Source organism: Nycticebus coucang, chromosome 3 (genome assembly GCF_027406575.1).
Source record: "Nycticebus coucang isolate mNycCou1 chromosome 3, mNycCou1.pri, whole genome shotgun sequence".
Taxonomy (NCBI): Eukaryota; Metazoa; Chordata; class Mammalia; order Primates; family Lorisidae; genus Nycticebus; species Nycticebus coucang.
This window is the reverse complement of record NC_069782.1, coordinates 15,147,670-15,163,157: the sequence shown is the minus strand read 5'-3', so window position 1 is coordinate 15,163,157 and position 15,488 is coordinate 15,147,670. Positions and strand designations below refer to the sequence as shown.

At 40.6% G+C, this 15,488-nt stretch overlaps 2 protein-coding genes across 4 annotated transcripts in view; one reads left to right on the top strand and one right to left on the bottom strand.

Moving 5' to 3' along the window:
• The first annotated feature begins 599 nt into the window (after positions 1–599).
• FBXO7 (F-box protein 7) overlaps positions 600–15,488 on the top strand; it is a 28,484-nt gene continuing 13,595 nt past the window's right edge. For 2 of the 3 annotated variants that reach the window (XM_053583932.1, XM_053583933.1), the window contains exons 1-5: positions 600–901; positions 4,402–4,696; positions 10,001–10,231; positions 11,604–11,745; positions 14,714–14,797. In XM_053583932.1, the coding sequence (XP_053439907.1) occupies positions 780–901; positions 4,402–4,696; positions 10,001–10,231; positions 11,604–11,745; positions 14,714–14,797 (874 nt within the window). In that variant the 5' untranslated portion in view covers positions 600–779. Of the gene's footprint in view, positions 902–976; positions 1,121–4,401; positions 4,697–10,000; positions 10,232–11,603; positions 11,746–14,713; positions 14,798–15,488 lie in introns of those variants that run through there. The other variant, XM_053583934.1, reaches the window with a different exon arrangement.
• On the bottom strand, positions 6,531–7,037 carry LOC128581305 (28S ribosomal protein S18c, mitochondrial-like). Its single transcript, XM_053583936.1, has one exon. It carries the CDS (start codon positions 7,012–7,014, stop codon positions 6,586–6,588), a length of 429 nt encoding a protein of 142 aa, XP_053439911.1. The 5' UTR covers positions 7,015–7,037; the 3' UTR covers positions 6,531–6,585.

The following is a 15,488-nucleotide window of genomic DNA, read 5'->3' as shown; positions in this document are numbered from 1 at the left end:
TATCCTCCCTCACTGTGCTTGAGCCAACTCGGAAGCAGATCTTCCAGCCGAGCCAAGACTTGAGATGACCACAGCCCTGGCCTTGGTTGTACTTTCACGAGACGCCCCGAGACACAAGAGCCCAGCTGCGCGACCCCCAAATGCCTGACCTATAGAACACCTATGGGTTCTGAAATAATAACCATAGTAGTAATAATAATAAGGGTTTAGGGATGACTGTAATGCAGGAACAGATTTCTAATACACGGTTTGACGAGATCACTGAGTACAGGTGTCTCGCATTTTGCTGTAATCGCTGTTAACTACCTACAGGAACCTGGGCTCAACCTCAGGCCTCTCAGAGCAGATGGCACCGGAGCCGGGCGCCACGAAAGAAATGGGGTAACTCGTGGTCTTCGGGGCGTGGCAGTTGTACTGGAGGTCTGCAGTACCCCTTTCAGTGATACGGTTCTTCCAGGAACACTGGAAGCAGGGGCCACGACCCCCGCAGCGGACCAGCAGGAACTCGGGAGGCCGGCGTCAGGTTCCGCGCCTGCGCAGTGCCCTGCTAGCGTTTCAGGCAGCGCTGTTGCGCGCCGAGTAGTTGAACAGAGGCCCCCAGCTCCCCGCGGGCCGGCTCTAGGGGGCGCCCTCACGAGAGGGGCGGAGCGCTTCCATTCCAGAGACTAGCCGGCAGGGCGGCCGCCGGGCCTTTCCCGGGTACACGTCAGCACCCCCTCAGCTCAGGTGGTCGCCGCTGCGGGCCCAAGCCCCTCGGCCCTCCCGCCGCCGCCGCCGCCATGAGGCTGCGCGTACGGCTCCAGAAGCAGACCCGGCCGCTGGAGATGCACGAAGCGGAGCCGACCCTAGGGCAGCTGCGTGCGCACCTGAGCCAGGCCCTGCTGCCCACCTGGGGGTACAGGTACGCGGGGGCCGCGCCGGGGCGTGGGGCCGTCTGCGCGGCTGCGGGCGCGGCGCGGGCGTGGCCGGGGTGCGGGGACGCTGGGGCTGTCACATGAGGCTGGGCTCTCCCGGGCGTCGCCGGCCCTGGGGTACCGGTGACTGCGACGCGCGCGGGGGTCGCTGGTCCCGCGCCAGGAGGACATGGCCCAACCTCCCAGGGGCTCCGGTCCGGTCCTGGGTGAGTGGTCGCTTCTGGTTTTGCAGCAAACGGAACGGGGGGTGAGAAGGGAACGCAAACTAAACACAGCTGGCTTAACTTTCGAGTTGGAAAATTGTGAACTTGGCTTGGGTCAGACCTTTCCGAACTGTCAGGTGTTTAATTTCAACTTCTTTCAGGGAAAAAGTTTGGGAAGTCCTAGAAGTTAAAAAAATCTGCCCTCCATCCGAGACCACTAATAATTTGTTCTGCTGCTTTAAGGCGGCGATACTTCTAACACCCCACTGAGTGTCCGGGTGTCGGGCACCGCGGTCACCGCTCAGGGTTACCCACTGCAGAGTTTTAGAAAGTAAGGCGTGTAGACGTGTTTAGGATTCTTTGATTTTTCCTGGGCGAAACGTTGCCTTTTTTTTCTTTTTTGCTATAACTGAGGTCAATGGCCTCTGATAACCCCGGAGAACTTGCCATTTGGGTTGGTGAAGTTGAGAAAGAATTCAAATTCGGAAGCTGCTTTGTTTACCCAGAAGATATTTTCTGAGGACAGTAATTTGGGAGTAGAGGGGCATTGTAAGAGTGCGCTCTCCAAATAGCGAGCTTCAAATAGTGAATCTGAAATTTACGAGTGTGCTAAGGCAAAATACAAAAAATGTTCCCTAGGGCTTTTTAGGTGACTTCTTCAAAACCAAAGAAAAACCTTTCTGCTAATTGGGGACGCTGGGGCTTTTTAATAATTACACTATTTCACTTTATTTTTAGGGAATTTAGTAAAATGAGGCCACATTCTGAATTTCTCACCCTTCATTTTCTGGGTTAAGATATTATTAGATTGAGAGTAAATCCATTTTCTTCTGAATTAAAACAAAAACAAGATATTGACATAATTCCTTTTAAACATTATAGTAAGTGACATGCCTTGGCATTAAACGTGAGTGCTTAATATGCTGGCATTATTACCCTGCCATAAATTTTCAAAATTAACTTACGTTTTTAAGGTGTTTGCTTGTGTGTGTGTGTGTTATTTTTTAATTAGGCAGTGCTGTCTTGAAAGAATGTATGAAAGCAACTAAGTATAACTGTTTGCCCAAGAGCCCAAGTTAGTTTCTCTTTCTGGTTTGTTTTTACAGTTGAGTCTGGTTAATTAGAAGGAATTTAAGCTTTAGAATGTGAAAGTAAATTCATTTTTCTGAAAGTATGTTCATTTTCTAATAAATGGAGAGTTTTGAAATGTGTCTATATGTTGTTATTTTAAAAATGTCTTTAACTGAGCATCTGGATCTAGGATTGCCATAAGATATTTTTTAAAAGCCTAGGGTTTCTAGAATTTCATTTCTAGAAAGTTAAATACTACTTTTCTAAAGTTAAATACTACTCCCTACCGCCCCCAACCCCAATTTCAGAAAATAGAACCTTGGAAAACTATTGTAGAAATAGCTCTCCCATTTTCTAAAGTGTGTGTGTGGAGGGAAGCTGCCTCTCCCCACCCCCACTTCACAGCTTCTCAGCTGTGACATTTTTACCAAGCAAACTGTTCTTTACCATTTCTAATAGATATTTGGACATTGTACATTTACAAAAACAGCCTTTTGCTGTGACAAAATGATCTGTAAATACATAGTTCATTTGAGGTGTTTTTCCTTTTTCTGCCAAAGTTAGGATGGTGTTTTTGTGGGCAGCTGGCAGATTTTTGATAAACATTTCGTTAATCAAAGAATTTGGAGAACAAAAGTAGGGCTACTTATTTTCTGATGGACAAGAATAATTTCTATTTCACTAACTTCCCTATCAAAGACACTTTAATTGGTAAGAAATATATTTATGAGTGAAATAAAAACAGTTGGATAGTTAGAGCTCTTTTCAAAATGCAGCATTGTGAGGAAAAGTAAATAGAACATGATTTTCAAAGGATTTCATCTTGTGTTAACTTCTCAAAAATAATGAAATTAGCATTGCTGAGTATAAATATCTTAAAGAATATTTTACGATGTTTTGTTAATTATTCCTCATATGTGATGAATAACGGATGATATTCTTCCAAGTCAAATAATCTGTGATGCAGAAAGGATGAGAGTTGATTGCCGCAGGCTAATTTGAACTCAGAGCTTGTTAAGCAGTGGGTTTTTGGGTTTGAGCTGTGTTCCATATAAAAAAATATCATAATTGATCATTAATGGGAAGGGTGAACTTGTACTTGTCATCATCAGTAGGAGGGATAAATTTGTACTCAGCCACGTACATATACTCACCTAACGGTGTGTTTATGCATATTCATTTAGGACATGGATCTGTTATTTTGGAACCAATGTAAACTGTCCTGTAAGGACATTGAACAGGCAGCCCTGACCTGATTACTCTCTCCTCTTGATTGTCCCAGCTAAAGTTTGGTGGTTGCATTTATTTCTCAAATACTGTATTTGCCAAGTTCTGGGGATATAGTTTTGAACTGGACAGAGGGGATCCTTGGTCTTAAGAGAATTAAGTTCTAGAATTGGGCTGGAGTAGACAGATAACAGAAAAATAAATATGTTTTCAAATGGTGGTATTAGAATAAAAATAAAACATGAGAGTGGAATACAGAGTGCTAGAGACTGAATGGAAGGCAACCCCGAAGAGGTACCATCTGAACCGAGACCTGAATGGTGATGAGGAGTCAGTCATTTGAAAATCTGAAAGAGCAAATGCAGAGCCCAAAGGCTGCAATGAGTGATCTACTTTTTGGAACAGATGGAAAGCTCATGTGAATAAAGAGGATGGGTGTCACAAGGTGCAAGAGAAGTGGGAAGGGGTCAAATGTTGCGCTTTGGAGGCTGTATGTTAATGATAATATTTCAAGTTAAAATAGAAGCCATTGGAGGCTTTTAAAGAGAACACTTTTTAAAATTTATATTTTTGAAAGGGTATTTCACTGAATCTTAGTTACTATTAAATGTAAGACACACATTGTTTTATATAACACTGAGGGGAAAATGTTATCAGTTAAACTGATAACAGTCCTTGATTTTAAGAAGTATCCGAATTTCAAAGCTGTCAAAAAAAGTGTATATTTTAGAAATGATGGAAACATGGGTTAGTAATAGTGAATTAACTGTATCCTGTCCTCCAGGCTATACTTTTAACCATTAGAAATCTATAAAGTAGGCATTGGTGATAAATAATTTTGATAATCTCAAAACTTCGGCCTTCTGATTTTCATTACTTAGTTGACCTAGGGTCACACCATGTATCTTATATATGTTCCAAAAATGTATTATTGAGGGTAATGGTAATAGGTAGCTCTTACTATCCTTATCCATCTTTCTTGGCAGTTCTGATACCCGATTTGCAATTACATTGAACAACAAGGATGCCCTTACTGGAGATGAAGAGACCTTGGCTTCATATGGGATTGTTTCTGGGGACTTGATATGTTTGATTCTTGAAGATGCCATTCCAGCACCTAATTTACCTTCATCCACAGATTCAGAACATTCCTCACTCCAGAATAATGACCAACCCTCTTTGGCCGCCAGCTCCAATCAGGCCTGCATACAGGATGAACAACTGAGTGATTCATTTCAAGGACAGGCAGCCCAATCTGATGTCTGGAATGATGATAGTATGGTGGGTATTAAAGACCAAGATGTGAAATAGAGCAAAACAAATATGCACTCGCCTGATGATTTTATTGTATATTTTAGGTTACATAAAATAATTAAAGTGTTTTTGTTTATTTTTGTTCATAATTTTTTTGAGTGTGACACTTCTTGAAGCAATCTCCAGGATGAAGTCCAGGCTTCCTCTTACACGTCTCACAGCAGAAAACGGTCTTTCTCCTCCCATCTTTCCCATTTCTTCTGCTGCAAACTATACAATCCTTTGTTGTTGTTTTTGTTTTGTTTTTTTCATTTTGCAATATAAAATGCATCTTCCCATTTACTCTTTCCTCAATGTCAGAAGATGATGGTCTTCCCCTCTTTCTTGAATTTCTGTTCCTCATATTGTTCACAGGCTAAGTGATGAGATTTCTCCTGTAAGATAGGTCTTACAGATGTCTGCACTTTTTCTCCACTCTCTTTATCTAATAGGTAAAGGATCTAGCTGTTCACAATTGCAACTTCCATCCACAGTACTGATCAGCTCTTCCCATAAACTTTGTGTATTCTAAAATAACTGTTGGTTTTTCGAATTGAACAGGCTGTTTCTTCCTGTAACTAGTAATCAGCTGTGTTTGCTATGTACTCAGTGTTGTCACGAACCTCATGTCATGGAAGGAATGAGAAACACACACACACACAAAAGTGTCTTCCAAAATCAGAGCAGAACAGGAAAATCACTATGTTGGACGAGGTCCAACGTAGGATCAGAAAGGGTTTTAAGGCGATATGTAGTCCAAGTGATTTGCAGGGTGTCTATACCTGTTTTTTTAAGTTGTCATTACAAACTTTTTGTGTTCAGAAGTCTGTATACTGATGTTCTGTTCTTCCCAAACCAGCTCCATGTCTCTGTCCGTCAGTGGAGCTACCGTTTTCCTGTCTTTTGATGCCTGATAGTTTCCTGTCATTTCTTTGAATTGATCATCTTTATTGCCTTGTACATGCCTCATTGTTAATCCCACATTTTAATTTCTTGAATGGCATAAATGATCACTTTTATTAATTATTGAATGCAAATACACATGCCATCTTGTTAATTGTTTTGCGTGTATACTTATCACCTCAACTTAAACTTTTTTGCTAGCCTTAAACATTTATAAGTATTCATAGTGCCATCATGGCATTAAGTATAGACATATTTAAAAATAGCTTTTAATAGGTAAATAAATTGTGAAAGTCATCTACACCCAAATGCATGGATTTTAATTTATTTTAGAAATTATTATTATATCTGTGTGTATCTGCCTTATAGAAGTGTTCTACGGAGTAAGAATATATAATTAAAAAATGTTTTTATTTAAAAATATTAAGGAGGTACAAGTATTTTGTTACATGGATGATTTGTATAATGCTGAAATCAGGGCTGCTCGCTTGCCTGTCTCCAGAGTAAGGTACATTGTGCCCACTGGTACGTTTCTGTCCCTTACCTCCTCCCCGCCATCCCCGCCTCTTAGTTCCCAGTGTCCTTTGTGAACATGGAAACGTCGTTCAGCTCCAGCTTCCTAGTGAGAACTTATGGTGTTTGTTTTTTCATTCCTGAGGTACTTCACGTAGGATAACATTCTCTGGTTCCATCCAAGTTGCCAAAAATGACATTATTCCATTCCTTTTTATGGCTGAGTAGTTTTTCACTACATCTGCACCAACATCTATTGTTTTTTTAGTAATGGCCATTCTGATAGTGGTAAAGTGGTATCTCATTATGGTTTTAATTTGCATTGCTCTGAGCATTTTTTTGTGTATTTGTCAACCATTTGGCTTCTTTTGAAAAATCTCTGTTCATGTCTTTTGCCCCCTTTTTGTTTTTTTTTTTTTTTTTTTTACTGTAAAATAAGTTTATTGGTAGTAACGTATCACTTATTCCCGATACTTGATGTTGCAAACTTTAGGGTCTTTGAGATATGCAGGATCCTTATATGTAACTGGCATAAACCCCATTATTTGAGCTCTTTTAATCGCTTTTGTGATTTCTTTCTGTTTCTTCCCACAAAGACCTGTTATGTGCCTTCCATAAATGCATCCAGTAAATGGAGAAATAAACTGGGACAAAAGCTGTACATTCTTATAATCTACACGTTTTCCACACAAGATACATTTCTTAAGAGGCTCCTTATAAGGATTTTCCATCGCAACAGGCATGTCCTCATTGCTGGTTACCTGTTTATACTGTGAACAACCTCTGCTCCACGGCACTGAGTGAGTGCCAGGATGCGTGAAACAGACAGAAGCCGCTACCAAGCTTGTCAACTTTTTCCTCCCTAGAACACTGCAAACCATAGCTGCCATGAGTCCCCTTTCCTCCTCTTCCGTTCGTTCCCTTTTGCCCCCTTTTTGATGGGGCTGTTTGAGTTCTTTGTAGATTCTGGATATTAATCCTTCGTTGGATGTATAGTCATGAATATTTTCTCCCATTCCGTGGTTTGCCTGTTTACTCTGTTGGTTATGCTCCTTGCTGTGCAGAAACTTTTAAACTGAGTTCCATTTATTTATTTTTGTTGTTGTTGTTGCTGTTTGCCTTTAGAGTCTTAACCATAATTCTTTGCCTAGGCTGTTGCTAGGATAGTTTTTCCTATGTTTTCTTCTAGAATTTTTATGGATCCAGGCCTTACATGTAAGTCTTTAATCCATCTTGAGTTAATTTTTGTTTATGGCAAGAGATAGGATCCTGTTTCATTTTCCTGCATGTAGCTAGACAGTTTCCCAGCGCCGTTTATTGAATACTGTGTCCTTTCCCCAGTGTGCTCAGTTGAAAATCAGTTGGTTGTAGCTATATGGTTTTATTTAGCTACTTATTTAAATTACATTTTGGAGTTTTTTTGCTGATAGATTTGTTCAGAGATAACTTTGGTAGAAGGCCCCTTCTCTTTATTTCTATGCACTATTAAAATTATACAGTAAGATGAAGCCTGTCATAGTTACTAGTTTTCTTTTGGAAAACTTTGAGAAATTAGGTTGCCTCAAGTTAGTAATTGCAGTTCTAAAAGCATATTGTTTTGTATTTTAAGAATTGTATAGGATGATTTTAAAACTTGGTATGGAAACCAAGCTTGAAATCTCATAAATAATGCTTTAAGTACTTGAAACAGTATGGTCTGCTAATTAAATGTAGACCGGAGCATTAGAAAAGGAAAATAGGTAAAAATATTTTAGAAACCATGGGAGGTAAATTTTATACTCTTGTCTTATAATTAAATATAAATTAGTTTCCTTATTTCACTGTATTTGGGAATTCATCCAGTTCCTGTCGCGTCTAACGAGAAACAGGGAGACCCTAATAATTGCTCTGCTGCCTCTTAGTGACTTGCTTTAGTCTTTTGTAACATATGGCAGAGCGATCTGCTTAGAGGAGGGTGGTTCTCATGTCCACACATGTGAAGCCTGTGATAAATATTCATATCAGAAGGGCTCCCAGAATGTCAGTGATTCCCATGGAGGAGGAGTAAGGTTTGATAAGCTCACCAGGGGACTCTGAGATCTCCCTCTCATGTACTTACCAGCTTAGGGTAACTTTCCATAAGTATTCTGTCCTACACGATTGTCAGTTAGTAGTAAACAGCCAGAATTAAGCATAGTGGTAAAGAACTGTAGAGCCTATATTTCATAATTTAGCTTGGTGGTAAGTAATAGTTTCTGTTGCTCAAAAAATATGGAAATGGTTTTATGCCAGTCTTTTTTTAGGTAGTGTGGATTGTCACTGGCCTCTAGGTTTTAACAAGTGAATTTGGATCTTTTCCATAAGCCATCAGGGCTCAGGTCCTCAGAGTTTGGGCTAACACCTATCACCTCTGGCTTCCTTATATTCCTCCAACCTTTTATAAGTATGTTTTGCTCCTTCTTTAATGGAAATACAGATACAAAGAAGAAATGTGCTTTGCATTAAGACTTGAGCACATGCCTAGGAAACAAGCTTTTTGAGCAAATTTAATGCAGATTAGTCTTACTGAAGCCGTGGATTATGCTGAAAAACCTTGAACTGCGAGTTTGGAGGTCTGGGTTCATTTCCAATTTTTATTAGCTAGTAATCTTGATTATGTTTTAATCTGAGTTATAGTTATATCATCTATAAAAAGGCATTATTATCTTTCTCACCTGTTCTATAGGATTGTTGGAGGGTGCAAATAAGTTAATACTTTGAAAACAAAATACTATGAAATTTTAAGATCTAATCCTTCAGGGTTTGCTCAACAAGCACCTGCTACGTGCCGGGTACTGTACTGGCGTTAAAAAAGGGTGACATGTAGTCTTGGTTCTTTGTAAACTTGCAGTCATGGAAGTATACAGGTACATAATCAGAAAGTTGCAATACAGTATGATAAAGTGTGGTTATCCAGGGCTTTGTGAGCAGGGTGGGGTGGTGACCTATGTTAGTTACCTCGGTTGCAGGAACACTGCAGCGAGTATGAAGGGACTGCAGAAAATGAACTCAGTAACAAGCTAGGGATCAGGGTGCCAAGGGCCTTGTAGGCTGAGGAGTTTAGGAGTTTAGACTTAATTTTGTAGGCCTACATTTTTCAGAGTATCTTCTATGAAAAACTTATTTCATGAGATTGTAAATAAATGTTATAGGAATGAGAGTGTTGAGGAAGGAAGATGGTGTTTCCTGTTAAATGTTATGCATACATTACTGTTAGACTTTTGTGATGCTGTTAATGTTTCTTGTGAATTTGGAGGGTGAAGTTAGGTGGCTGTGGCATGCGGCATTCTCAGTATTTACTCAGTGTGTACCAGCATTTTCCCCAAGAACATCCAGGGCCACATTCTAAGGCACAATTGAGGGAAACACTGGTGAATGTTAAGCTCAAATATATAGAACATGATTGAGTTTTAATTGGTGGAAACTCTGGCAGCAGTGGTTGGAATGTATTGGACGACAAGAAAGTGGAGGCAGGGATAGGAATACCCGAAAAGCAGCTATTGCTGGAGGTCAGGGCTGCATGGTGAGAGGCTGAAGCACCACTGAAGCAGAAGGGACAAAGGGTAGCGGTACTTAGGAGTCTGTTTCAGTGAACTTTGAACACTGACCAGATTTGGGGTGGGGTGAGGGAGGAGTCTAGGATGATTTCTGTGTTTTCGGCATGGAGATAGGGGATTGAGGAAGGAGGACTAGGTTGCAGGCTCGTTTATTGGTGAGGCTCGCTTAAAACATCTCCCTCTCTCAAGCCAGTGTTGTGCTTTGGCTCTGAGCACTGATCTCAGTTTACTTTAGGATACAAAATGTACTGTGTACAGATACGTCTTTTTAATGAATCATTGTTTTTGTTATCCTTTTCAGTCAGGGACTAGTCAAAATTTTGGAGCTGAGTCCATTTTGGAGCAAGATGTGGATGTGGAAGAGGGCACAGGTTTCTCTCCCTCAGAACCCATGCTCTGCAGTGAATCCGAGGAAGGGCAAGTGCCACATTCCTTGGAGACCTTGTATCAATCAGCTGACTGTTCTGACGCCAGTGATGCCTTGATAGTGTTGATACATCTTCTCATGTTGGAGTCAGGTTACATACCTCAGGTAAGCCGTGCGTGAAGAAACCCAGCCTCTCCTTAGCGTGTTTTCCCGTGGGAAGGGAGGCGTGTCGGTATCAGTGAACACCACGAGGCTGCCGTGGTGTTCTGGTTTCTTTATTAATGGGCTGGGTATCGGACATACAGCGCTAAACACAGTGCTGGGCTGCAGCAGGCGCTCCGGAAACGTCCCCTTACCTTGCTCTCTCTCTTTTTTCCTCCATCTCCCTTGGCAGATTTTAGTTAGTATTACAGAGGAAATGGTAACTATGGTTTAAAAAAAGGGAAAGATTATATATGAGAATATGTAGATAAAGGGTGGTTAGTGAGCGTGGATTAAGCATGACTAGCTAGCTCACTGTGTTATGTTAATGGCGCTGTGAAAAATAACTGAGTAAGGTTCAGTTAGGAAGAGGGACCTTGCTGTTGTGCTGCAGGTACTTTCATCCTTTCTGCCTTCGCTCATTCAGCATTTGTTTCCTAAGCACTCACTGGTGTCAGGTCAGCACTTTGTCCTTGTCCTCGGGTTGCTCATACCTATGGACCATTCCTGCTCTCAGCTGGCCCACAGTCCAGAAGTGGCAGAGATAGATGGGCATATAAACCATTATACTATGTTGCTTAAGTTCCAAGAGAGACACACACGTCCCACACACGCATGTATGATGGCCGGGATTCACAGGGGAGAACCTTTAGAGGGAGCTTCTCAAACGTTAATGTGCGTAGGAGGACCTGGGGATCTAATGCAGATGCAGATTATGATTTCCTAAACCTGTAATGGAGCCTGAACTTCTGCAAAATGCTGCTAGTCTATAGATCTTGTTATATATTACAGTGATGTAGGGTAATTCAGCGATGATCACACACTGGGCCAGGAATTAAGATATAAAATATTGTGATACTCCTTATCCACAAGGAGTCCAAAGTAGGGGAGAGAGACAAAAGATAATGTCTAGATAACATAAATAAACGTAAATAGATACGTAACAGGGTAGAAATATGTAACAGTAGAAACATAGACAGAATGAGAGAGGATGAGAGAGGGAATGACCAACAGGATTTTTTTTAAGGCTTTACAAAGGTAGTAATATTTGAGTTGGGGTCTTAAATAATCATATGGCTTTGCCAGGTGAAGTAAGTCTTTGAAGAGACAAATCGGTTCCCATTTCCATGGTGTAATTTTACCTATTTGAACAAAAATTTTCATAGAAAAATGTTGCAATATGTTGTTCCCCATTAATAGCAAGCTTAATGATTTGATGCATTTTACTAAGGGGACTGTATAGGGAATGCTTATTTCTAAACAAGTTAGGGGTCTTTTGACTTTTAGTCTTTTTGGGAGTAACATCTTCATTATTTGTTTCCATTTCATTCTTCAGGGGACCGAAGCCAAAGCTGTGTCCATGCCGGAGAAGTGGAAGTTAAGTGGGGTCTATAAGCTGCAGTACCTGCATCCTCTCTGTGAGGGTGGCTCTGCCGCTCTCACCTGTGTGCCTTTGGGCAACCTGATTGTTGTGAACGGTAATTGGATAGCACAGTCATGGTGGCTGGTTTGTGAATATGTACATGTTTCTTTCCAGATGTGATTGGTTATCACGATATAGTTGTGGGTCTTTCTTAACTGTATTTAATTCCTAGACCACTGGTAACATGTTCCTGATAGACTGTAGAATATGAGTTTGGTGTTTAGGCCAGTCTGTGGGCAGCCATTCTCTTTTGACGTCTTAACCCTTGTAACATACTGTTCCAGGGGGAGTTGTGATAATAGGAGTGAAATGAGTTGGGGAAGAATACTTTTTTCCTTTTATGTCTGCAAATGGCTTTATTTTTAATTTTTAAATGAAGATCTTGAACTGAGAGATGGGGGAATGAGCTTAGGTCTCAATTTATCCAGTTTGGCATCTCTGGGAGCAGCAATGTGCAGAAACACTGCTAAGGTTTCTGAGGCCTTCGTAAGTGTGTGTTTGATTTGTCCCCCTCTTGCACAAAAGTCACTCTGAATAAAGACTTTGTGTTTTCTGTTTCTCCTTTTTCATATTAAGAAATTTCACTGGGCTAGCAATACATTCCATCTTTGTATTTTATTTTAAGCCCAATTCTCTGAGGCCACTTTGGTCCATATCAGCTCCTGCTGGTCTGTGGAGTAGTCTCATAATAACACATGTTGGAGATCCACTCGGAGCTTTCATTTTTATTCTGTTTTGTTTGTTTTTTGAGGCTTATCGTTTTTTAGCTTGGAATGACTACCATGTTTTGTTTGTTTAAGAGACAGGGTCTCACTCCATTGCTCAGGCATTTAGTGCAGTGGTGTGATCATACTGGAACTTCTAGGCTTAAGCTATTCTCCCGCTCAGCCCCCAAGTAGCTGGAACTACAGGAGTGTGTGCCACTATGCACAGCTAATTAAAAAAAATTTTTAGAAATAGGATCTCACTATGTTCTTCAGGCTAGTCTTGAATTTTTGGCTCCCATTTTGGCTCCCCAAATGCTGGGATTATGGATGTGAACCACCATACCAGGTCTGCATTTTTCTTTTGTTTATTCAGTGGAGCTCATCTCTTGTTTAGCAAAGGCCATCATTTTGATATGCTTTCTATTTTTTAAATTTTTTTGAGGTGTAGTCTCACTCTGTCGCCCTAGGTAAAGCCATGGCATCCTAGCTCACGGCAAGCTCAAACTCCTTGCCTCAGCCTCCAGAGTAGCCTGGGAGTACACCACTACACTAGTTTTTCTATTTTTAGTAGAGACAGGTTCTTGCTCTTGCTCAGGCTGGTCTTGAACTTCTGAGCTCCAAGCAGTCCACCCGCCTGGGCCTTCCAGAGGGCTAGGATTACAGGCGTGAGCAGCCGTGTCTGGCCTGGATGAGCTTTCAGTCGGAGGTTTTCTTTTTTTTTTTGTAGAGACAGAGTCTCACTTTATGGCCCTTGGTAGAGTGCCGTGGCCTCACACAGCTCACAGCAACCTCCAACTCCTGGGCTTAAGCGATTCTCTTGCCTCAGCCTCCCGAGTAGCTGGGACTACAGGCGTCCGCCACGATACCCAGCTATTTTTTTGGTTGCAGTTCAGCCGGGGCTGGGTTTGAACCCACCGCCCTCGGTATATGGGGCCGGCGCCTTACCGACTGAGCCACAGGCACTGCCCCAGTCAGAGGTTTTCAATGTGTCCGTGGCTGCTTGTTTCTGCTGAGATGCAAATAAGGTAGAACTCTATCACCACTGAAACCTCCAGCAACACTGCGTGTATCCATCTTATTTATTGAGGTCTTATGTAAGATTTTGTTTGAAAAGTACTTTTGCTGCTAAAATTTATTTTGAAAGTTACTGACATAAGCTATCTTGATCTTTGAAATGGAAAGTGGTTAAAAGTCACTTCTTAGAAAATTTCTGCTGTTTCTTTTTAATCACCATATTCTTTGAAATGTTATTTAAAAGTCTCAAAATTTCAGCTTTCACAGCTTTGATGGTATTCCACATTTGTCAGAATTTGACTGTTTGATGGCTCTAGGACCTAGCAATATCTTGTCAGCAATTCCTCACAATTAGCAAATGTAGCTTTTAGTTCGGCAGTTGTTAACACACAGAGTGTCCACAGTGCTGCCTTCTTCTAGGCACTCCACTGCATCACACTGTAACTTACAAGGTTGAAGTTATAAATAGTAAATGTGAGTTGTAGTTTTAACCTTAATTTCTTATAAAAGCACTTAATAGAAAGTATATAATAACCTCTATTAACTAGTTTTAAGATACTTAACATAAAAAGAATAACTGCTAAATGTTTTGATGATTTCTTGGTTTCTGATGTTTTGTCCCTTTACTGTTCTTGGCAGATCAGCTACTTGCAGACTTGCTGGCAGCCAGCCATCCAGCCTTGATTCTTTGAAAGGGAGCAGTGTGTCTTTCAATCTGTCCCTCACCCACGGCACGCTGCTCGGTGCACATGTGCATAAGCACGTCACTGGCTCTTTCATGGCATGAGATGAAGTGTGCCATTGTATACACGATTAAAATTGAACCCTCTGGTGATGTCAACAATGTTTGTCCTTTGGGTCTAGAGAGAGATGTTGCCGTGAAAACTAGCAGGATTCTTTTAATGAACAAGGGAAGACTCATTGCCAAGGGTTAAATATAAAATAAATGGAGTCTTTAGTGACTTTATTAGAAATAATGATTGTATTGTTTCTTGCCTCCTATTAACCTTGTTGCATATCTTTCAATTACCAATAAGCTGTTGGTAATACTTAATGGATTCTACATAAAGATGCTAACTGTAGTTTTCACAGGTGGTGGTGTACAGTGATTTTCCCTGATGTGATGGCAGGTTGACACTTTTGACCTTGCTGTGAGGGGAAGAAATAGGCACAGAGCACTTTGTTTTATTTGACGGGTCCTTAGTGTACTAGGGGAAAGGAAATGCAAGTTCATACTTTTAATAAAAGAAGGAAGGCAATTGATGAAGTGACAATTTTTTATCATCTTTGTTTTATTCATAGCTACACTAAAAATAAACAATGATATTAGAAGTGTGAAAAGATTGCAGCTGCTGCCAGAATCTTTTATTTGCCAAGAGGAACCAGGTAATGTAACCATGATTTAACTTTTGGTATGAAGCTTTGAGAGAGATCCAAAGTTTTTATATTTTTTTAAAACTGAAAGATAACATTCAAAAGATTCCAAATTTCTAAATGAGATTAAAGCAACATTCAAGAAAATCTTGTCTCTTTATAATTTGAGTTTATTTCTTGTTTTTCTTAGGATCTTAGAGTGCTCCTTATATGTATAGTGCTATCATGAAATAACACTTTTGTTAGTAATTTATCACATTGCGATGCTTTGTAGTTTCTGTATTAATTTTTGGAGATCTCTCTGGCATTCTATTTAGTCATCATAGAGGGGATATGTGTTTTGAGGAAGTAATTCAGTGCAACCTCATATTTGAAGGTTATTGGAGGAAAAATTGTACTCAAAATGTTTGTTAAAACCCATATGAATTTGATTGCTATTTGGTGCAGATTGGAACTTTACGAGAAGTTTTCATTATGGGCATGGCTTTGCTTAAATTCTATAAAATGATTAGTAGTTGCAAAGAAGGCATTTTTCCTTTTTATTGTTTTTCAGTTAAATCCAAATTGTGATAGAGTTAGGTGGTGGAAGGAGAAGAGATGAGGTGGAGAGGGGAACTCAGATCTTTTAAGTGCTTGTTTTGTGCTGGACTTGTGCTTTCACATATGTTATCCCATTTAATCCTCATAGTAAACTTAGGACGGT

Coding starts and splice junctions, on each gene's coding strand:
- LOC128581305 (XM_053583936.1), bottom strand. CDS start 7,014: ATGGCAGCTATGGTTTGCAGTGTTCTAGGGAGGAAAAAGTTGACAAGC.